Consider the following 25,135-nt stretch of genomic DNA (forward strand, 5'->3'; position numbering starts at 1 on the left):
TTTCATCCATGCCTTACAAAGTTCTGGTTGATTAACTCATTAAATCAGGTGAAACTGGTTCCTACGTGTGTGTATGAATCTTAGTAATACAAAACAGAAATGGTGAGGGTATTACCTGTGATCTTGTTATGTACAACTCTTACTTATTTTCCTCATGTTAATGTACATGTGAAAATCACAGTTCCTGATGACAGGCAGTATTGTATTTCTTCATGTCTCATCGCACGCAGGTTCCCAAGAAGAGACACACAAAAGACCCAGTTCTCAAGCGCAGCAAGAGGCGATGGGCCCCTATTCCCTGTTCACTGATGGAGAACTCCTTAGGTCCATTTCCGCAACATGTTCAGCAGGTACATTTTACCTCATTTGACTTTGTAGAGTGGAGGCTTTTTGCTTGTTTATTTTTAAAATTTTGCTTGTTTATTTTAAAATTCAATCCATTTGAATTGAATCAAGACTTTAAGCTGCTTGTACTAATAAGGATCATCTATTCACCAGAACTAGAAAAGAATCAGTGTGTTTTGTCACTTTCCTCCAGAAATCATATTTAACATTCAGCGACAAGTTTCAGATACTGAGTTGTTGATGCTCTTGGGTCTATATCCAGATTCTCCTGAATAGTCTACCAGAATTTAGCATTCTTGGACAGAGGACATGCCTAGCAGATTTTGCATAATTCAACTGTCCCTTTCATTAATACTTATCCAGGGTGCCTAGCTGGCTCAGTGGGTAGGATATGCGACTCTTGATCTTGGGGTTGTGAGTTCAAGCCCCACGTTGTGTGTAGAGATTACTTAAAAATAAAGTCTTTAAATAAATAAATAAATAAATAAATAAATAAATAAATAAAGTTATCCACACAGAAAAGACCAGTATTTTTGTTTACCAAAAAGGTGGCATCACTGTCAGATAGCTGGAGTGTAAAAGTAGGTCAGGTTTGAAATTATGAATTAATTGTGGGAGGAAAGTTGCATTATTTCTATTTTTTTTAATCAGAAATGTTTCCATTCCAAATAACTCAACACACTGAAATTGTTCCTATACTTTATATACTAATAATAATTAAGTGAATAGGAATTGTAAAGGTATAGCTCCAAGATTTCCCATAAATATGCAGATCACTCAAAAGAATTTGGGATCCAATAGATGATTGAGTTTGTGGCTTTGCACGTTGCAGAAGATGAATAAGAATTTAGAAAAATATGGGAGATGATGAGAAAATAAGTAAGGGAAAGAAAGAGTAGGTGAATAGGAAAGAGAGGAAGTGCTAAAAATGGAAACATCACCACATATTAGGTTGAAGATGTTTATCATCGCATATTTGTTCTTTTCCTAAATTGTCACTTATTGTTACAGGTCCAATCTGATGCTGCACAGAACTACACCATCTTTTACTCCATAAGTGGACCAGGTGTGGACAAAGAGCCCTTCAATTTGTTCTACATAGATAAGGACACAGGAGATATCTTTTGTACGCGAAGCATAGACCGTGAGCAATATGAACAGTTTCCGGTAAGATTATTGGATTGTTTATTCAGAATTACCTTTCAAATAACTGTATTAATATTTTCAATGCTGCTTATTTGCATGTTAGAAGAATCAATTATTTGACTTAATATTTAAATATTATCAATATATAACATAAACTTCAAATTTCTATTAGTACCATTGATAAAGAAAGATAATGGATATCATAAGAGAAGAAAGGGGAGAAAATGTAATGATGGGGCACCTGGGTGGCTCAGGATGTTAAGTGTTAGACTTTTGATATCTGCTCAGGTCATGATCTCACAGTGAGTTTGAGCGTGGAGCCTGTTTGAGATTCTCTCTCTCTCCCTCTCTCTGCCCTGCCCCTTCTTGCTCACGCTTTCTCTCTCTCTCTCTCTCTCTCTCTGTCTGTCTCTCTTTCTCTAAATAAATAAATAAACTTAAAAATTTTTAATGTAATGACAGAATTTTATTTATTTTTTTAAATTTTTTTTTTAACGTTTATTTATTTTTGAGACAGAGAGAGACAGAGCATGAACGGGGGAGGGGCAGAGAGAGAGGGAGACACAGAATCGGAAGCAGGCTCCAGGCTCTGAGCCATCAGCCCATAGCCCAACGCGGGGCTTGAACTCATGGACTGCGAGATCATGACCTGAGCTGAAGTCGGAGGGTTAACCGACTGAGCCACCCAGGCGCCCTGTAATGACAGAATTTTAAATGAAAGGCTTTGATCTATAGAATCTTGGGACAATAGTAAATTCTGTTGAGTTTGAATTTCCCTATAATAGCATCGTTCAACTAGTCTCAACCCGACTGTACATTATAAATCACATGAGAACTTTCTAAACACTACTGATGCTCAGGTCATTTCCCAGAAATTCTGATTTAATTGTTCTGGGATGGGGCCCAGGCAATTAAAATTTGAAGTTACCCAGTGTAATTCTAAACATATCCTAAGATTGACATTCACTGCTTTCACTTCTTGAATAATATTGTGCTTCTTCTCTTCTCTCTGACTATCCTCCAGCCATGAAAACCTTTGATATTTATTTTCCTTCTTTGGTAATCCAGAATAAGTTTACCAATTCCTCTTAGTCTATCTAATTTGACCCAAAGGAAAATTTTAGCTCTTCTGAGAATTAAATATTTTTTTTCTCTTTCAAACTTCACATATTTCCTTATGTTCGGATGTCTAATCTGACATACAGGAGAAATTCAGAGTGAGTTTCAGGGAGATGATGAATTAAATTGTTTAAGCATTAGGATATGTGAATTATGAGTATAATGAAAGAACTCTTTGATAAAGGAGTACATAAAAGGGAAAATTATCTCATACTTGGGCAGTCCAGACAGTAACATCTTAGATATCTGGAACGTAAGTAGGAAGTGGTAGCCACATAAAGGCAGCCGTGAAAGAAGTTAATGATTGGGGGTGGGGTGGGGTAGAGGGTGGACACCCTATCCTAAGGATGTCAAAGCACCGTATAAGGTGGTGAAATTTTTAGAACAATACTAACGGCCCACTTTAGGGATTTCATAATTAAATTAAATGACTGGATCAGAATGACATATTTTCTTTATAATTTTATGCTCCACCCCAATTCTCTGAATAAACATATTTATTCATAATAATATCAAATCATTACTTTAAAAAATAGCTTGCATATGGGTGCCTGGCTCCTCATTCAGTGGAGCGTGCCATTCTTGACCTAGGGGTTGTGAGTTTGAGCCCCGCATTGGGTGTAGAGATTAGTTAAAAAGAAAATCTTAAAAAAATAGCTTGCATGGACTCTTACAGGAAAGGTGTGTTAAGCATTATTGCAAACATTTTGATCTATCTAGAAAACAAATAAATAACTGATAAATATATAGATACAGATGTGTGTATGTGTGTGCATGGGTGTAAACATGTAAATTCTCTGCCCCTTTTATAGCTTCTTCACAAGAAGAAAAGATCTAACATTAGTAGTCTCTCTTGAGGGGAAAAAAAAGGTGCATACTCTGTATGCTACAACATACATTTCATTTCTTATTCTGCTGATAACATTCTGCTTTTGGATTTTGGAATTTGGAGGTCTTCAGCTGCTTCCCACTGGATCATTGCCAGTAAAAAGGAGGAGAGAATAGTTTAACTTTAAAAATAAGTTACATTGGGATGCCTCGCTGGCTCAAGTTGGTAGAGCATGTGACTCTTGATCTCAGGGCTATGAGTTTGAGCCCCACATTGGGTGCAGAGATTACTTATAAAAAAGTTACTTTGCTATTTTTTAACATCTTTTAAAGGACGAAGGAATAAAATAGTTTGGAGTTCATGCTTAAAGTGGCTTTTGGCTAATTTTTATTTCAGAATTACCAATATTTCTCTAGTTCCAATTAACATAGGATTGAATTGATATTAAGAAATATCACTTGCAAATTAGTAATATTCATAAAAGAAAGTGTAACAGATGTAAACATGATGCAAGTTCTGAAATCACTTGAGGCAATATAGAATGGAAGCCTTCTTTACCAACATAAAGGTGCAAATTAAAATAATATGTCTTTGCGGCACCTGGGTGGCTCAGTCAGTTGAGCATCCGACTTTGGCTCAGGTCATGATCTCATGGTTCTTGAGTTCCAGCCCCATGTCAGGCTCTGTGCTGACAGCTCAGAGCCTGTACCCTGCTTCGGATTCTATGTCTCCCTCTCTGACCCTCCCCAGCTCACACTCTGTGTCTCCCTCTCTCTCAAAAATAAACAAACATTAAATAATAATAATAATAATAATAATATGTCTTTGCTTTCCTATCAAATCAATTTCACTCATTGCTTTATATTGGAAAGCTTATTTCTCTGGAAATTAGTAGATCTTCAGTATCTGCCACTTTTTCTTTTAGCCTTGGAAGGGTCACAACCTTCAAGAATCTGTTTCCTTCTGTATTTTATGGGCTTCTAATAGTTCTCTTACCTACCTCAGAGCTGTTGCCATCATTAAACACCATAATATTGGTGATATCAATATATAAACTGTAAAGCTCTTTAAAAACAATTCTAGTGGCAGATCAAACAATACACATGCTATAGGATTTTGCCTTCAAAGTAGGATTTTGATGGGATTTCCCAACTTTTTGCATTTATATAACCTATATATAAATGTTATGTGTTAACCAGTTATTATTACTTGAAATAATTCAATTTTATTGATTATTGAGAACAAGTAACCATGAGTCTAATTCAATACATATCCTTTTTGTGCTCCTGTTCTCTCACGTGCCACCTGTTATCATGTTTAATCTTGGCTTGTAAATATTTTTCTGGATGAGTCGCACCATTATTGCAGTTTGAGGAGTTTGTCTTAAACCATTAAATTCATCTCATCTTTCAGGGATGTGTATAAGGCCATTTTTTCCAAGTTTTTCAAAAAAATAAGAAGAGGATTTTCTTCAATAATTCCAAGTTATATATGAAAGAAAGCAGTTATAAACACTTTTCTCTTTGAGTGTTGAGGATAATCTGTATCTTTTGTAAATACATAGGGGAAAATTGGGTTTCAGTGTAATCCCTTACCTATCCAACCAGAGCCTTATTATCTTGCAACATGTGTTTCTTTTCTAGACTCATAGGTCTACCCATTGTCTTTATATGTATGTTGCAAATCACATTCTGTACCCACTCAGCTTTGGTGGCACTGCTCTTTCCATAATTCTGCTCAGTCAACATTAGATATCTTTCATTACAAGGTCAAACTCAAGTCCCCACTTCTGTTGGCAACTATTTGCATCTTCTCAAAGATAAAGAAAATTTCAGCAAATTGCAGTGCGAAAGGGCTAAAAGAAATGAGATTCTCCAAGCTACAGAAGAATTCAAGGGAGAAACAATATATCAAAAACACACCTGAAATGTAAATAATACTCTTCTAATTCAGCTAAAAATGTGACTGATTTTAAAGTATAATATTCTATATTATACTTCTTTTAAACAATATTCATATACTTGAATATATATGATTATTGCTTTCAGTATAAAATAATGGGAACTAAACTGTAAAACCATTACTGTTATTGAGTTTTTGGAACTGTTGCTTTAATGACTAAATAAGAAAGTATATAAATAATTTCTTTATTATTGGAGTATAAATGGATTCCCCTCGGGAGCGAGGCTATGCTTTAAAGTTTAGCTATATTCCTAATCTGGATCATCCTCTCTACAATAATGATTTCAGTTTTGATTTATTTTGGAGATACTTAACTCATCACTGGTAACAAAATAAAACCAGGTACCCAAAATAGTACCTGGGATTCTGTCTCGCTTTCTCTCTGCCCCTCCCCTGCTTATGTGTGTGGGCTCTCTTTGTCTTTCAAAATAAATAGATTAACAAAATTTTTTAAGGATTTAAAAAGAGATAATGGATGCCAGAGACACAGAAATGCCATAATCCCTAGAGCTTGGCAACTAATCAGGCTATTGAAAGACAGGGAGGAGTTAAATATCTGGAATTTTAATCCTGGTTCATTTTGGAAGATGGTCACAGCAGGACAATCACAAGAATTGATTGTTCCGAAGAACTGAATTAATACAGAATTTACCTTGGGCACATTTAGTTGGTACTGTCGGTGAGAAAATCTATTTAGTTCAATGACTATTTGTTGAACAATTGTTATGCATAAAGCATAGAAGAGGTAGAAGGAAATAAATTGATGGTGTTTACAAGGAAAACACATTAAATTCCATCTTTGGGGTCAAGTTATATTATTATGAGATTGAGTTTGAAATATGTATATGATTTTATTGGCACTGTTAATACATAACAAATATATATTTATGATAGAAAAATGAGAAAGTACAGATAAGTAGAGAAAAGAATTCATAACTGGATCACTGAAGATAGTTGATATCTATGTATACATCTCTGCAAATCTGTAAATAAATGGAATCCTGTTTTTTGTAAACTTAAAAAAAGTACTTGTCATTAGCATAAGTGGGGGAAATTTGTGTGCTCTAACAAGCAGAGGGCATGTGATTAATTCAGAGAGCAGAGTAGCCTCATTCTGGGGTGCATGGTACCTGGTGGGAGAATGTGAACACTACAAGAGTATCAAAGCCATAAGGTCATTGTCTGCGCTGGTGTGTTTTCCATCGCTTAAGTTCTTAGTTACATATTCTTTTGTGGAGGACTTTTTAAACATCATGTCTTTCCCCATCCACTAGGCCTAATTTTGTGTATCGTTTGTCATTTGAGAAGGAGCTGATGGTGTTTGTCTACCTTTCAGCTATATGCCTATGCAACCACTGCAGACGGCTACGCGCCAGAGTACCCGCTCCCCTTGCTATTCAAAGTGGAAGATGATAACGATAATGCTCCATATTTTGAAAACAAAGTGACTATCTTTAGTGTGCCTGAAAATTGTCGAACTGGTAAGTTCCCTTCTTAGAAAAACACTAGATTTTTGCTTTGATTCAGCTCCTCAGTCATGCTTGAAACACAAGTATGCGAAACATTTAAAAATGCTTGAATGTCACGGGTGCCTGGCTGGCTTAGTTGGAAGAGTCTGCGACTCTTGATCTCAGGGTTGTGAGTTTGAGCCCCGTATGGGGTGTAGAGATTACTTAAATAAATAAATATTTTTTCTTAAAATGCTTGAATGTCAAGGATATTCTACATGAAACTTTGTAGTCTTACAAGATCATATACTCTTCAGAGGCAAACCTTTTTGCCCTCATTTCTTCGATGCTTATATAGAAGGCAGCTGAATCCGCTATGAATATGAACGTGTGACAGACAAATGCTGTTTATGTTTTATGATTTGACCATGTACATAGGTGTCACAGATGCCTTTATAAAGCAATAAATAATTTGAATCTTTACAAAGTTTCAATAACTTTTCAAGGACCCAGAAATAGATCATCTCATGGAAATGTTTATCTGACTTATAAAAATAAATATATTGCTTTAGTTGGCGAATTTTTCAGACAAATTAAAAAAGCTAAACTGGCTTACTGCTCTTAGGCAGCCAAGACTGTGACCTAGGCACATCAATGGGCATAGGACTATGAGGTTTATTTTAAAAAGAAAAAAGTTACAAGAGGGGTACCTGTGTGGCTCAGTTGGTTAAGCATCCAACTCTTGATCTGGGCTCAGGCCATGGTCTCACGGTTCATGAGATTGAGCCCTGTCATCAGGCTCTGTGCTATTCGCTAATTCTATTAGCTTAGAATTCTATTAGCTATTAAGTATATTAGCTTAGAATTCTCTCTCTCCCTCTCTCTCTGCCCCTCCCACACATGCATGCTGTCTCATTCTCTCTCAAAATAAATAAACTTTCAAAAAAAGTAAAAAGTTGCAAGAAATGCCTCATCCATTCTATTGTCATTATGTATGCATGCATGTTTAATATTGTTCTTTCACAGTGAGTAGTTTGGTAAAGCAACATTTCTAATACACTGATTTCTGGGCCGTAAAGCTTGTCCAAATGATATTCAGACTGCTACACAGTGTATTAATAGTTACCTGCATTACTTGAATATTAACAATTCAGCACATTTATTAAAATATCAAAGTGTAAAATCTTTCTTATCATATTCAAAGCTATGCTATTCCTCTAATTAACATTATCAAGTTCAGCTATAAAAGAAGATATACAGAGAAGGTCCCATCCAAAAATAGTCCATGAACTGGGGTGGTGGGTACGGGGGAAGAATTTGAGAACCGCTGCTACCAAGGGTGGGGTGGATATTCTCAAATGTGTGGAATATAAACCGTGTTATTCATAGTACCCACATAAGTGAAGTTTCCAAGTAAGGGTAGCTTGGAGTTTGGGAGAGCTTTAGCCACTCCACTAACCTGTAAAATCAATCTACTTGTGGTTTTGGGGAGAATATACTACAACCATACCTTGTTTGTAATTCAATTATATTGCTCTTTTAAATTGTTGATGATACTGCATTTATCTAAACAGGAACTTCAGTGGGACAAGTGACTGCCATAGACCACGATGAACCTGACACTCTACATACTCGTCTGAAATATAAAATCTTACAGCAAATCCCAGATCATCCAAAGCATTTCTCCATACATCCAGATACAGGTGTCATCACCACAACTACACCTTTACTGGATAGAGAAGTAATGAGCTGATTAATTAATTTTACAATCACTAAGCTATATTTAAACTGATAATGAACTCCCAGAGAAGTTACAATAAGGCATCCTATAGCCACCTCCCCCAGCTGGCTTCTATACAGGCTGTCCTTAGGGCTTCTCTGATACTTTCTTTGTCTCTACAGAGATTCGGGGAAGGTACAAGATATTAGACAAGTTCTCACTTAAAATCATTGACCTAATTTGATGTGAATGATAAAATAGCTTTACATTTTGAAATGTTAGGTTAGGTACATCAGTTTTCTATTGTACTGACTAGCGAGTCTCTTGTTCTATATTTATATTTAAGGTGGCCTTTTAAAAAAATAAAATAAAATAAAATAAAATAAAATAAAATAAAAGAAGTGTAAAATAATAAGATCCTAAGCAATGGCTATGAGAATTATAAGTTATAGGAAATATAAGCGTTCATCAATGTACCTTTTTCTTTTCTTTTCTTTTCTTTTTCAGAAATGTGATACATACCAGTTAATAATGGAAGTGCGAGACATGGGGGGGCAACCTTTTGGTTTGTTTAATACAGGAACAATTACAATTTCACTTGAGGATGAAAATGACAATTCACCATATTTTACTGAAACATCTGTGAGTACATCTTTGTATTTGTTTACCAAAGTTCACTTACTTTTTCAAAAAAAACACATCTGGAATTTGGTAGCTCTGTGAGACTACACATTTTTGGTTTTAAGAGCTACTGCTTACAGATGACATATAAACAAAAAAAGATTTTCTGTAACAATAATTGAAGGACCGGGCATTTCTAAATGCTAGGGAAAAAACTATTCTCTTGGCTGTCTAATGGCCTCTTAACCCTTGATGCTTGCTGTTCATGTATTCATCATTTTCTTGGATGCCAAAGTCTGTTAGTGATGCCTTGGATTTAAATTCCTTTTATAGAGTACAGGAGAAGTGGCCCTCTCTCTGGTATCTTTCTCACTTTAACTTCCTAAGATGTTAAAAAGAGACTAGCTTTGTGTTTTCTGCTCTGCTGGGAGATCAGTAAGTACAGTGTGCACCTCCCCCCTACCCCCCCACCGTCATCTATATGCAGAGTCTTCCAACATCACATAGGAGCAAACTTTCCCTTAGGAAATACACAATACAAGAAATATATACAGGATGATACTTCCAGGAAATGGTTTTTCTTTCTTGAACTTTTAGTGAGTAATCTTCATTTTTTCATTAATCTATACCAGAGAACAAGTTAAAGAAGAGAGAACCCCTAGAGATAGGTACATTCATAGACTGTTTTATATAGATCCCTACAACTTTTAAGGGTATGTATATCCCATATTTTATTTGAGAAAATGAAAAGTCAGTTAAACAACTTGCTCATGATCTCATACGTGTAGACCATGTAAGAGAAAAAACTGGGATTAGAATTAAGATCTGTTATACTCCAAAGGTATCAGGCTATCATCCCTCTATGAATTCATCTTACATCTCTAGAGGATTCTGATTTACTACTTTCTTTAGTCTTTTAATTAATATAATATGCTTCTGTAAACATTTATTCTTTGGAGGAAGAGGAAAAAATGTGATTTAATTTCTCAAAAAAGGAAAAACTTTTTCCTTAAAATGTTGGTAGTGAATCAGAAGTAAATTAAAAACAAAAATTGGCCTAGTAACAAATCATCCAGTAATAATAAGAAATCAATGTAGGTTATAATTATCTACAAATATTGAAGGTTTAATATGTTCATATAAAAGGGGCTAGAGACTGTAAATATTGAGGGGATTCAGAATAGAGACAAATCTGAGGGCTTGAATGATGTAGAGAAGTTTAGAAGTTAAGACATGAATTAGTCTTTGAAGAATGAGTAAGATTTGAAAAGTCAGTTTAGTGAGAAGTACACTATACATGAAATTTGTAAATTCTTTCCAATATATGATTGCATGTTCTCATATCACTTTGTTTAATTTTTCTTTAAATGTAAGTTTTAGAGTAGAAAATCATGTTAATGCTATGAATTTGTAATAACAAGGGACAATTGTTTTAGTATTTTACAGAAGTAGAAGAAAACAGAATTGATGTTGAGATTTTACGAATGGCGGTACATGATCAGGACTTGCCAAACACTCCTCACTCAAAGGCTATATATAAGATCCTACAGGGAAATGAAAATGGAAACTTCAAAATTAGCACAGACCCCAATACAAATGAAGCAGTCTTGTGTGTTGTCAAGGTAAACAAGAACAAAAAAACGATCAAGCAATATTTTAAAAAAACACTAACTTACACTTGGGCATTGCTATCTACATATCTATATCTATATCCTATGTACTATATATCTCTATATACATTTGACTGTATGTATGTGAATAGAGACAATGCTGAAATGATTTCTATTGGTTTACATAAATGTTTTGTTATGATGATTTTGTTATGATGATGATGATGATGATGATGATGATGATTTTACCCTCATCTTCATTCTTAGAAGGTAGGCATTAGGGCACCTGAGTGACTCAGTTGGTTAAGCATATGGCTCTTGATCTCAGCTCAGGTCATAATCTTGTGGTTCGTGAAATTGAGCCCCGTGTTAGGCTCTGCCCTAACAGCGAGGAGCCTCCTTAGGATTTTCTCTCTCTGTCTCTGTCTCTCTGCCCTTCCCCTGCTCGTGCTTTCTCTCTCTCTCTTTCAAAATAAAGAAAAAAAAAAGAGGAAGAAGATAGGCGTTATGGGTACAAAACACATTGTTCCATACGTAGTGAAAACCAAGGCAGAGAAATACTGTATTAGTAATCAAGTATTAGTCTTAGAAGAAACCTTAGATACCCACTTGTCCAAATCCCTTATTTTATGGAACACAAGACAGAAATAGAAGAATCACTACTGGAAGTCAGACCTCTTGACTTTTCAGGTGCCTCCATGCTCATATTATACTTTTACTTTTCTATAATGTACAAGACAGACTATTAAATATTAAGCAGCTATTCCTATTCTTTCTCCTATATTTGAGGTAGCCAGCATTTGGGGATTTTAAAAATTCAGTTGCAATTAGTGGCACCCAGAATGATTACTTGAACTAAATCTGGTTCTTTTTTCTCCCTTCAAAGTACTAACGAGGCCCGACCCTGCTTAGCTTGTGAGATCAGATGAGATCAGGCATATTCAGGGTGTTATAGCTGTAGACAAATCTGATTCTTTTCAGAGTCCTTCTTTCCAGAGCCCTCACTAACCTGTTGCATAATTGTCCTGATTAATTTCTTAGGGACAGTGTATTTTCTTATGTACTCTTGTGCATATATGCACTCTTGTGTATATATGCACAAGTTGTACTTTCCTCCTAAGATTTTTAGAAAATGCCATTTAATTATTATATTGCTTTTTCTTTCTCTCACTTGTCTTGTTCTTTCTTGGGTTTTTTGTTTGTTTCTTTTTGTTTTTTTGAGGGGTCTAGGTTTCTTTCTCTTGCTTTCCTTTTTTTTTTTTTTGTTGTCCTGATAGATTTTAGTCTCTAATTGTTTAACTTTTGTTTCAGGATGCTTCCCATTATTCAGTTCAGAACTGAGCACTTTGATTAGGAGCTATACAAACCTAAATATAATCATTAAAAAAAACATAAATATAATGTACTTCAGTAATATCATAACTTTTACTCATACACTCAAAGCAACTGCTCCATTATAGCCAAATCTCATGTTCTAGTAGTCTAATTATTTTATATATTTCTATTTATATACCTATTTATATACTTTATATACCTATTTATATACTTTATATACTTTATATACCTATTTATATACTTTATATATTTCTATTTATATATCTATTTATATACTTTTTATATACCTCTTAGTTATCACTGTTACCTCATTTGATAAATTTGGATTTATTTAAACACTTATTCTATATTTCTATTAATATTTAAACCTGTAATGAAAAAAGTGAAGGCAAGACATTCTGAAAGAAAAGGGAGAAGAAAAATTGGTTGAATCGTCAACAATTTTGTATTTGATAGTGTTTGTTTCTCATTATAGGAAGTTAACTATTCGTCTTTAACTACATTAGCACCTGCTTTGGGTAACATTTTATATGCAAAAATGATATTCCTTTTTGTGCTAAAACTTGGAATCATACTTATAAGTCTTCTGTTATATACAGTGCTCCAAATTGACTGATTAAAGTGTGCTTATTGAACAGCCATTGAACTATGAAGTCCATCGCGAGGTTGTTTTGCAAATTGGTGTACTTAATGAAGCACAATTCGCTAAAGCAGCAAACTCAAAAGCTCCTACTATGTGCACTACAACTGTCACTGTTAAAATTAAAGACAGTGATGAGGGCCCTGAATGCCAACCACCAGTAAAAGTTCTTCAGAGTACAGATGGCCTCCCAGTTGGAAAAGAACTCCAGGGATACAAAGCGTTGGATCCGGAAACACGCAGCAGTGAAGGCTTAAGGTAATGTATTCTTCAAAATAACATATTTTGAGATTATGTTCAATCTTTGGTTTGAGCATTTACATTTGATTTCTAAAAATTAGGTATAAGAAGATAGGAGATGAAGATAACTGGTTTGAAATTAATGAACACACTGGTGACTTGAGAACTATAAAAGTGCTAGATAGAGAATCAAAATTTGTAAAACACGACCAATACAATGTTTCCGTGGTTGCAATGGATGCAGGTGAGTACAGTTTTCTAGAAATACAGGATGTATCTTTAAGGAAATCTTGGGGTGAACTTTGTTTATTGCCAGATCCAAACTTAGTGTGAAATATGTTTGCACTGACTGCTCAATTTATTGGAGACCACCCAACATCAGCGCTAGTGCGTCAGTAACGCAAAGCTAGGAGGTGATGAATGAATGGCCAAAGACATGGTGGCCTCCTCCAGGATCTCCAGTCTTCAGGAGTACAGATTTAGATTATTATGGTTTGAACTTGCTGAAAGGGTTTAACCCACCTATAACAGTGGCTCAAGGTAAGTTTGTTCTGAGCGTCTCGTAATGGGGAACAAAGCATTTAATCGTATTTCCTAAAGAAATGATCAAACAATGACTCTTCAGTCTTTTGCTGTGGCTTACAGTCCTTCTGCTTAATTCTAGAACTTTTCTTGTGAAGAAGTGTCCTTCAGATATCATAAAGTAGTGTTTTCAAAACCCTTTTTTTTTCTTTTTTTTTTTTTTAATTTTTTTTTTTCAACGTTTATTTATTTTTTTGGGACAGAGAGAGACAGAGCATGAACGGGGGAGGGGCAGAGAGAGAGGGAGACACAGAATCGGAAACAGGCTCCAGGCTCCGAGCCATCAGCCCAGAGCCGGACGCGGGGCTCGAACTCACGGACCGCGAGATCGTGACCTGGCTGAAGTCGGACGCTTAACCGACTGCGCCACCCAGGCGCCCCTCAAAACCCTTTTGAACGAACACTCCTACAGTAAACCATTTTTGAATGTGCACCATTGTAATGTGTGCCCTGACAGTTTTGTTTGTTTTGTAATGCAAGTGCTTGCCTGACTTAAGCTTTGATTGCTAAGGCATCCACTTCAAAGATGGCTATCTGCCATCTAGTCTGCCAAGCAGACTAGACAAAGACCCAAGCCACATCCCAATACCCCACGCTCCTTCATTTTAGAGATCTTGCTTGCTTTCAGGAACTGACCACTGGGGTTGCTTGTGTTTTCACTTCCCAGTGCTTTAAATTCTTGCTCCAATATTTTAAATTCACCAGTAAAGAGTGAGCTCCAGAAACCCTTAGCCCCAACTCTTGACCCCGATAAAAGCAGTACCCCAGGCTTGCTTTTTTTCTTCCTGCCCACGACAACCTTGCTGTGTGGCCTCAGCTGAGCCACATAATTTCCAGGACCTTTTTTCTCCAAAAGCCTCCTGATGGCTATGGCACCTTGCAATCATCTAAGAACCACAAGGGTCAGTCCAGCCACAAAATTGGTTATCCACTGGCTGAGATCCGCACACAGCAACCTCCCTATATTTGCCAGTATGTTTGTATACATGTGCTACTATTGCTAATGTATCTACCATAAAAATATACAAACAAGCAATTGTTAAATGTTATTCCCATGTGTCCAAAATACTTAGGTTTCAAAATCTAAAAGAAAATGTAAATGTGGCTATCATTACATAACCATGTACATATGATCTTCCCTTCCTCTTGATATCTCTCACACAGGCTTTTGATGTAGTTCTTTCAAGATAGGAAGGACAAAAAAGCTACCAAAGAATGGTGAAAACATTAGCTGAGAAACATGATGTTGCCACCACTCTAAAACCATGGGCGATTTGCTACTCTTGTATAAACAAAAGTGAAATCTGAATGATTCAAGAACATGATTATTATGTCATTCAGAAGGATTTATTTCTCCTCATTTATTCCACAAATGTTGACAGTCTAGTAAGTTCCAAGTACCAGGCATGTTACCATGAAAACTAGAATTCATAACACTGGGCAAATTCTCACATGATACCAGTCTCACATGAGACTATTATATTCTCATAAGAGGTTCTTGGTATGACAACTTTCCCCATAAATGTATGGATATCATAAGAGGGAGAAATCAGTTAAGAGCTGCCCAGATTAAAGGATAAAGGGAGATTTCAAGAAATGAAGAAGGTTGGTGATAGGAAAATGAAATACTATTTGAAGAGAAAGAAAATATGGAGAACAGAAATATGAGAAATTAACTTTGTCTTTGGTTGCTAAAAGTACAAGGAAATGAAATGCCAAATCTAAACTGTAAGATTCTATGTCCCAGGCTCATGAATAACCTGGGTGTGCTCAAGAAGAAATAAAGACATGGATATTACAAGTATTAATGTAAGACGATATGGTGACACCAATGCTTTTGTTCATTTGAACTTTAATCCATTAGTCTGTATTTCCAAGGACCAAATATATAAGTAATTACTTATAGTTCCACGTGAACATTTACTTTTGATGCTCATAAATATTTCAGGATGATGACCCAGACACTCTTCTAGCTTTCCTAGAATCCAATTTATTTGCTTTGTTTCTTGTGTTAGTCTTCTTTGTTAAGCAGGCTGGTTTCCCCGCTGTCACTCTAGAAAACACTGTTTTATACACCCTCTGCCTAGTGTAGCACTGTCCCACCTGTTTGAGATTCAGGTCCCTTAACTTCAAATGAATGGCAGTGACATCTGTGATTGTTTCCACTCGTTTGTGTTCAGGTCTTCTCTTAATACTTCATAAGGCCCCCTTCCCAGGGAATAATATGTTAATTATCACAGATGATGTGTCTTCTCTATAAAAGGATGTTTCATTGTTTCTCATGTATATTCTGTTCCTGTAACTAGATTGATTGTGAAAATTAACACATCTTTGTTAGTTTGGTGATTTTGAAGCTGTTACTTGTGTTCAGATTTAGCTACAAATTTCTGGAAGTATCAAAATGTTTATATCCTATTGCAGCTTTCTTACTAGAAGACCTAGATCTTTCTTTTATTTGTAGATATTGTAAAATCTGTTCACATAGAATAGTTTCTAAATAGGTATATAGTGGGTGCCTTTTGTTAAGTAATTTAAAAGTCACTTTTAAAAATTAATTTTGTAGTTATTCAACAGACAAAAATCACTAAAGCATTCAAGATATCACTTAAGTCTTATTTCAAACTAAAAATGGATGATATTTATATATGATTTGTAGTGGTGTTTATGACAAATTCAACATATACACTCAAAATTTAGACTGGTATTGGAAGCAAAAAAAACTTATCAATTATTTTTCTGTTTATTTCCATTTTGAAAGCTTGTCATTTATTGTAGTTTATTATCCTATCACAAATGATAAATTTTAAACTTGTTTTTTGAGCTTCATTATCATTTAAACACAAATAATGGGCAATGTTGTCATTAAAAATATTTATGGAGACTTAATGTGTAAAGTATCAGTACACTACCAGTGGCCATCTAGAGATGAGTAAGAACTCCTATTGTCAAAAACATATTTATTGAATGAGGGAGGGGGTGCAAATTTATTTTTATAGTTTATTCAACTAAGTTTTTTGGAGAGTATAAAATAGTAATAGCATTACTATTATGTTCAGTGTGTTAGTATGAAGTTATAAGTTAGCGAATAAATGCTGGGAAGATCAATAGGCTATCAAGGTGAGTATGACTCAGTTCTTAGGACGAACATGTTCACAGTTCAGTGTGTGAGTCAATGATGAGCAAAGTGCTGTGGGAACTCAAAGGAGAATATTGCTACCATTGTCCATATAAGTCACAGCAAGTTTCATGAGGAGGCGATATTTGAGGGGATTCTTGAAGGATAACCAGATTTTGTCAGGCAAAGAGAAAGACAAAAGTATTCCTAGCAGTGGCAACAGAATGTACCAAAGCAGACAAGAAGGAGCACAGCTCGTGGGTTTGATAAGTGTCACAAAGTCTGAGCAAACAGGATGTGAGGAAATGAGTCAGGAGAGGAAGTCAAAGGAAGTGACTGATGACCAAAGCCTTTGTATTTTCAGGATGAATATATGCTCTTCAGAAAGGTGTAAGAAATCAATTTTATTTTCAACTGGTTTCTCTGTACTGGTATTACTCATAATCTCATACCTTTTTATTTTAAAAAGCACCTCAAGATACCTGATACAGCCATCAATCTTTAAGGAAGAGTGACATGTCACTATTTGTACTTGTAGCAATAGTATTTGTGCTCTAAAAAGTGTGTGAAATTCAAGTTCAGATAGCCAGTAGAAAGCAGATGTCATCTGTGTAGCGTAGAGATGTTGAAAATAAAATCTTAAGTTAAAAATATGCTGGTTTTAATCTTTCTTAGCTGGCAGATCATGCACGGGAACCCTGGTAGTTCTTCTGGAAGATAATAATGATCACCCACCGCAAATTGATAAAGAAGTGACAATTTGCCAGCATGCTAAGGATTATGCCGTTCTCGAACCTGTAGATGCAGATGGACCTGAGAATGGTCCACCTTTTGAATTCTTTCTGGATGATTCTGCCAACAAACTTTGGAATTTAGAAACAAAGGATGGTATGTAATTCTGCTTAATCTTCTAATCATTAGGAACTTAGGATGGCTGATGATGTTGACATTCACTTTAGTTCATTATGATAAACATTCATTTTAGGAAATTATTTTATTGATCACCCCAAAAAGGTAATACCTTGCCTTTTATTTATTTATTTTTGAAAAAACCCTTGTTAGCTTTAATGAACCTCCTTCCACATGGCTTCAGGCTACCAGGATGCAGAGCCCCTCACCCCACACCCCACTGTAGCTTCTCTGCTCTTCTACTGGAGAACCTGGCCTTCACGATGACAGGCTGTCTGGGGAGCTTTCCCTTCCCCAAAACTTTGCAGTAGCTCGATTGGACCACATCAGTGATGGGAGCAGCTCCAGTCTTGTTTTTGACAGCACGTACCCATGTCTACTCACCGACTAAAGTCCACGCTGTATCAAGGTTATCCGTTGGGCAGAGCTCTGGTTCCTCTTTACCTGGTAATGCCTCCTACCAACTTTTCCAAAGTGACGTAGGTGATATTTGTTGAAGTTGATCCTATGAAGTTGATCCTATGGTGGTGCATGTCACTAGCATTATTTATTACCCTGGCCTCCTGGCTGCTTCTGGGACTTGCTGATGCAACTGTGGCTTTGGCTCATGTGACCCCGAAGGTTCTGGGTTTTCCTCAGTGTGCATGGCATGTTGCAGCCCAGACAGGAACAATACCTTAATTTTTTTTTTTTTTAAGTTTATTTATCTTGAGAGAGAGAACCGGTGGGGAGGAGTAGAGGGAGAGGGGGACAGAAGATCCGAGGCAGGCTCTGTGCTGACAGCAGAGAATCAGATGAGAGGCTCCAACCCAAGAACTGTGAGATCATGACCTGAGCCAAAGTTGGACGCTTAACAGACTAAGGCCACCCGGAGCCTGAATACCTTACTTTTTTTAAAGAAATGGATAATATATTTATGTTTAGACTCTTGTTCCAAATATCTTTTAAGAAAACATATAAATATAATATGTGAATAACATTAAATATAGCTTAGCCTAATATAAGTGGAGAGTAATATTAATTAATTTTCCTAGTTTTTCAAGAAATCAAAATCATTTTTAAGAAATAAAAATGAACCACTAGCATTTTTCCTTTAAGTTAATCCTGCACCTTCTCTCCTCCTCCCTCCACCCCAATAATACCAAGGAAGAATAATATTGCTATTGAAAGGTCATAGGGGTGCCTGGGTGGCTCAGTCAGTCGACTGTCAGACCTCAGCTCAAGCCATGATCTTGCAGTTTGTGAGTTCGAGCCCCGCATCAGGCTCTGTGCTGATGGCTAGGAGGCTGGAGCCTGCTTCCGATTCTGTGTCTCCCTCTCTCTCTCTGCCCCTTCCCTGCTCACGTGGTCTCTCTCTCTCTCTCTCTTAAAAAAAAAAAAAGTCATATAAGTATATTTTTTCTCTGCCTTTTTTTCCCTCTAGGTAAAACTGCCATTCTTCGTCAGCGACAAATTCTTGACTATAACTATTATACTGTGCCTATCATAATAAAAGACAGACATGGTTTAGATGCAAAACACATGTTAACAGTGAGAGTATGTGACTGTACAACCCCATCTGACTGTAAGATGAATATTAAAAATGTGAGAGATTTTAAGCCATCAAATGTAATACTTGGAAGATGGGCTATTCTTGCCATGGTGTTGGGTTCTGCATTGCTGTTATGTAAGTATAATTATCTAGAATGTATTAGTTGAAGTTTTATCTAATATTTAAAATATATATATGGTAATTCTTTATTTAATGGCCTGTATAGCCTTTGGTAAATGTGTCCTTTTGAAAATCTTGTATGTACTATATGACTTGGGGTTCTGATTCACAGAAGAAACTTATCAGCAAGAGCAGATTAAATTCAAAGTAATTTTCAGAGGTGTCCCCTTAGTTCTTCCAATGATAAGCTGTGAGATACTGGATAAATCATTTCCACTTCTTTGAGCTCATTTTTCCGTAAGTAAAATAAAGAGGTTGTAGAAAAGTAATGTTAAGATTCCATCCCATACAAAACAGTCTTTTAACCAGTCAAGTTTATGCACAAAAAGAATAGTGAAGAGTACTTCAAAACTCACTTAGATGTTTATGCTCAATGTTATTAATGAAGTGATTTAACATACATTTTTTAAGTTTATTTACTTATTTTGAGAGAGTGTGTGAGTGGGGGAGGGACAGAGAGAGAAAGAATCCCAAGTAGGTTTCAGACTGTCAACACAGAGCCCGACATGGGGCTCCATCCCATGAACCTTGAGATCATGACCTGAGTGGAAATCGGGAGTGGGACACTCAACTGACTGAGCCACCCACGCGCCATGATTTAACATACATCTTAAGAAGACTCCAATGAGAGGCACCTGGCTGGCTCAGTCAGAGGAGGCAACCCTTAATCTCTCAGGATGGTGAGTTTAAGCTCCACATTGGGTGTAGAGATTACTTAAAAACAAAGAAATAAACAAACAAACAAACTTAAAAAAAAATAAGAAAAGAACATTAGAACTCTTAAAAAAAGAAACAAACAAAAAGGAACCCAGTGTGTGGAAAATGATCATATGGTAAGCCACTGAGGAAAAGTAATGCATGCAAAGAATGTTAAGATTTTGTGTTCTTCAAACTGTTGTTTTAGAGATGCAAAAGTGATGGAAATCACTCCCCACACTTCTGTGCCCTTCCTTCCACTCACACTCCTTTTCCTTTCTTTTTTAACAGTTTATTTTACTCTATAATCTTTCTGCATTTAGAGACTTTCCCCATAGTTTTTACTGTGTCCTAACTCATTGATTTGAGTTTCAGGTGAAATAGGATGTTCCCCTTAGCACTATTAGTAGTCGGCATACACTTTCAAAATTGGGCACTGATTTTATGTAACTGCCTTTCATGTTTGTATTTATGCCTAATACCCTTTAAGTGGGTTCTGTATGGATTTTAAGTACCAACAATACAAGCTTAAATTTCCATCAAAGGGAGTTGCTGTTCAAGTGTGGAGGAAATAAGAGAATCATTTAAGTTAATTCTGAACTTGGGAAGAGACTTATTAATAAACTATGCTCACTTCATCCTTATTACTTTTTATTGATTTCTTTCTCATTTAGCCTAATAATCTCAATAAGACAGAGATGGTCTATATACGAATACATTTGTTAATATTCTGTTTTAAATTTTATGACCCAAAGAGATCTCAATTTATGGAACAAAATTTTTTTAAAGTTCTGTGAAGAAACTTAAAAAAAATCATACGATTTAAATGATTTAATATATACTTGCATGAAAAAAATACTATTTTACTTAAATGCTTTTTATTTTTTAGGTATTCTGTTTACTTGTTTCTGTGTTACTGCTAAGAGAACAGTAAAGAAATGTTTTCCAGATGTAGCCCAGCAAAATTTAATTGTGTCAAATACTGAAGGACCTGGAGAAGAAGTGATGGTAAATTAGATTTCACTTTCCTATGAATTGTTTGGTGATGGATGATAACAGTTGATTATCATGTAATAACAGTAATAATAATAACAGCTAATGTTTATTGAGCACTTACTATGCCAAGCAGAATTTCACATGACCTGCATACATTAATTCATTTAAACTTCATGATTCTATTGTATTAGTTTCACAGGACTGCAAAGAATCACAAACTGGTAGTTCCTGTATTATGGCAACATAAATCACATCTTCGGTTGGCATTCTCTCCATGTGTGCATGTCTGTGTTTAAATTTGGCCTTTGGATTAGGGACCCACCCTAGTTGAGTATGACCTCATCTTAGTTTAACTAAATGCATATCTAATGACCTGTTTTCAAACAAATTACATTCTAAGACCCTGAAGATTAGGACTTCAATATGTGAATTTTGGTGGGGAAGAAATGAAAGCAAACTGTTAGCTTCAATTTGATTCATTCATTTTATAACTCTAACTTTATTTTTAGGAAGCAAATATTAGACTGCCCACACAGACATCCAACATTTGTGACACAAGCATGTCTGGTGGCACTCTTGGTGGCCAAGGAGTCAAAACACAGCAAAGCTTTGAGATGGTCAAAGGCGGCTACACTTTGGATTCCAGCAAAGGAGGTGGACATCAGACCTTGGAATCTGTCAAGGGAGCAGGACAGGATACTGGCAGATACACATACACAGACTGGCACAGCTTCACCCAACCTCGGCTTGGCGAAGTGAGTGCCGATGTCTTCAAGATGATATTACGTGAGAGTTTAAACACGATTTATAAGTCAGGATTTCCCAAAAGTTTTACTCTCCATGCACCTAGAACTCATCACCTTTTTAGTGTTTAATTACCATAGATACAGATTTCAGGCCCAAACCCAAAGGCAAAATGATCTTTTAAAGTTTAAGTTTTAAAATAACATTTATGAAACTACAGAAGCATCTAGGAGTGGCATATGTAGACATGTTTAGGAAGTATAAAAAGACCAATAGCTTCTTCCCCCCAAATTAGCAGGAAGATCACCTGGAGTGAAAGATTTATGTGGACTGATCATAAATTGTAAATATTTTTTGGTGTATTAAATCTTCTGTGTAGTCATTAAGTACCAGCTACCAGCATCAATCAGGTAGACTGTTAAGTTTTTATTTTGGGTGTTAGTTCCTTGTTTTATGTTCAGATTAATCAATATTGACTAATATTAGCCACTTTAATATATTCCATTATTATCACTATATAATAATGTATAAACAGAAGAATCATAACCTATATTGGTCCCCCAAATACGTGAAGAAATTACAAAGATACGCTGCAACTATGCAAACCTTATGTCAAATGGGAAATTGGAAGTTAGCTTTGTGATATGTGTGTAGCTTTAAGTTTCATAAATGTGTTCACTAGGAGCATTTATATATCTGCTATATTTTCAGAATGAATATAATACAGACCAATCATGTGCATTTTTTATATGTAGGAATCCGTTAGAGGACACACTCTGATTAAAAATTAAACAGTAAAAGGTAAATCAAAGACATTATTTTTAAGCTAATATGTTTAGGTGTTTTTAAAAAAATAATAAAATGTGCTCTTTTTTGATACAGAAGGTGTATCTGTGTGGACAAGACGAGGAGCATAAACATTCCGAAGACTACGTTCGTTCGTATAACTATGAAGGGAAAGGGTCTGTGGCCGGCTCTGTAGGCTGCTGCAGTGATCGGCAGGAAGAAGAAGGGCTTGAGTTTCTTGATCATCTGGAACCCAAATTTAGGACGCTAGCAAAGACGTGTGTCAAGAAATAAAATGTGCATTTGAATGGAGAAACATCTACAAATGCATATGCAGGAGTTTATTAAATGTAAAACGATAGCAGCATCTGCTAATATGTTTGTTTATTGGAGGTAAACTTCGAGTCATGTATAGATAAGGATACTATAAATACAAAACTCCTCTAAATTCTCCTCGTCTGATATAACTTCCATGTTCTCTAGAAATAGAAGTTTCATGTGTTAATTTTCTTTTATATGCATGTATATATTGCCCTTTTCAGCACTGTGCTGTGTGCTTTCTTTCATCTTCCGTGTGGGAATTTATGGTACCCTGTATGCTATAGAAGTGGATGGTGGGAGAGCTGGGTATTGTGGAGGCAAATGAGAAATGAATTTTAATTTTAGATGAAAATTAAATATTTTCTTCAACAACATGGGGAGGTTGCTCTTAGAAACGCTCTTAGAAATATTGTCTTTGGTGCCAGAGAATTGATTCCTCTACCTGAGTGGCTATGTATTGAAGGATTTTTAAGTATTCTTTGGTACAGTCTTCAGTTTGGTAAATAGGTGTTCATTTCTCACTACACTTTTCACCCTGCGGAGGTGTTCCCAGTACTGTGCTTTCAGGGGCCTTCAGCGCTTGGTCCTTGGATCTCTGTCCATATGGATGCGTAATCAGATTCCTACAGCTTCTAGACTGTGGGAAAGACAGGAGCAGAAGAAGCTCAGGGCAATTTGGGCCACAGAGATTTTGTAAGGATCAGATGGGAGGATGTACTATTACCTTTTTAAAATGTAAATACCTTGGCAAGAACATGCACTCTCTAGTTTGACAGAGGCCCACCATCTTCAAGCATTTGTGAAACCAGCCTGGAAGGCATTAGGCTTGCAACCCTGATCCATGGTGCTTAGACCTTTAAATATGCTAAAAATGGAATGAGCATCCGTAATAGAATTTAATACTCTGCTTACATTGGTAATTACTTTAAGAAAATTGAAAATCAGAAATAATGAATTTCTGGCATGTAAGTGTTAAACCATTGAAATGAATGATGGATAAATGGACACGAGTTAATAAATTATTTTGAATATATAACATCTTAATAGGATATTACATTAATTAATTTAGAAAGACATATCCATTTAAATAATATTTTAATAGTCTTTGTGCCAAACTCTATAAATTTACAGTGACAGTATATATCACACGGGAATTTCTCATTCAGACAAAAAAAATGTTTCTTTTTAAAAAATCTATTAACTGGTTAACAATTGAAAAAAGAGTGGTGATTTTTTAAAATTTTGTAAGTAAAATTTTGTAATTAGTCCTCTGATTCTCAATTACCGCTTTGAATTAAAGGTGTTTCTTGATGTGAAATTGGATATTAGAGCAGAATAAAAAAGTAGTTTTAATAAATAAGATTTTATTTTATAGGATGTCAACAATGTATGATTTTTATAGCAATTGTGAGTAAAATAATTTTGGGGGATAATGCAATTTCTGTTGTCTGACATATATTATGCTAAGAATAGTACCAGTTTTGAAATTTTTAAATATAATGTTAAAATTTGGAATATATTCATGCCATGTTATATTCTTGAATATAGGTGCAGAATGTTTTTTGAACAATTAAAAATCTTTAGCTGAACATTAACTTATATGTGTTAGTTTATGTTTTCATTTCTTACGTTTACTTAAATAAGAAAGAGAAATTTTATATCTGAACTTAAAGTACAATTAGAGGCCAAAGGTTAGCAAAATAAGACACTTTAAAAATATTAGCAGAATTGTTAGAAGGTGTGGAAAATGAATTTGTTTAAGCAGTTTTGGCTATTATAAATATTTTCAAATATTATTAAAAATTGTCTCACAGAGGAACTATGACTTGTCTTTTATTTAGGAAATTCACATTCTCTGTTTACACTCAAAATTAAATGTTATTTGTATGACTGAGAAAATTTATGAAACTCCATTGTACTGTTGACCAATTTAGTTTGTTAATAAAACATTGTATTTTATGGATTATTTCATATAAGTTAACCATCAATTGTCAATAAGTGAATCGGTATGAATTGTTTTTCTGTAATTAAATCTGTAGTTAGGGAAAATATACAATTAAATTTTTCTTATCTTGATTCAGATCTCAAAGTGTTTCATGTGAAAAAATTCCTTGGGAGCACCAAGATAGATGAAAATTGATATAATTGCTATAATAATTGGCTTTGTTAAATACCTCTTTAACTTTGCCAAGCTTTCCTTTCCCCTGAGTTGATTAAAAATGTTTTATTAAACTTGGTATCTATGCTTATGCTTACTTTT

The 25,135-nt window shown here is 35.3% G+C and overlaps 1 protein-coding gene and 1 pseudogene across 4 annotated transcripts in view; one reads left to right on the forward strand and one right to left on the reverse strand.

Moving 5' to 3' along the window:
* Positions 1-25,135, forward strand: part of DSC1 (desmocollin 1) — a 360,764-nt gene extending 335,629 nt beyond the window's left edge. For 3 of the 4 annotated variants that reach the window (XM_030336571.2, XM_030336568.2, XM_030336570.2), the window contains exons 6-18: positions 231-350; positions 1,357-1,512; positions 6,738-6,882; positions 8,424-8,590; positions 9,077-9,211; positions 10,627-10,812; positions 12,774-13,033; positions 13,117-13,259; positions 17,388-17,600; positions 19,045-19,287; positions 20,918-21,036; positions 21,534-21,779; positions 22,651-25,135. In XM_030336571.2, coding sequence (XP_030192431.1) covers positions 231-350; positions 1,357-1,512; positions 6,738-6,882; positions 8,424-8,590; positions 9,077-9,211; positions 10,627-10,812; positions 12,774-13,033; positions 13,117-13,259; positions 17,388-17,600; positions 19,045-19,287; positions 20,918-21,036; positions 21,534-21,779; positions 22,651-22,848 — 2,331 coding nt within the window. In that variant the 3' untranslated portion in view covers positions 22,849-25,135. Of the gene's footprint in view, positions 1-230; positions 351-1,356; positions 1,513-6,737; positions 6,883-8,423; positions 8,591-9,076; positions 9,212-10,626; positions 10,813-12,773; positions 13,034-13,116; positions 13,260-17,387; positions 17,601-19,044; positions 19,288-20,917; positions 21,037-21,533; positions 21,780-22,523; positions 22,570-22,650 lie in introns of those variants that run through there. The other variant, XM_032595376.1, reaches the window with a different exon arrangement.
* On the reverse strand, positions 17,802-18,272 carry LOC115528439 (annotated as a pseudogene).

This window comes from Lynx canadensis, chromosome D3 (genome assembly GCF_007474595.2).
Source record: "Lynx canadensis isolate LIC74 chromosome D3, mLynCan4.pri.v2, whole genome shotgun sequence".
Classification (NCBI taxonomy): domain Eukaryota; kingdom Metazoa; phylum Chordata; class Mammalia; order Carnivora; family Felidae; genus Lynx; species Lynx canadensis.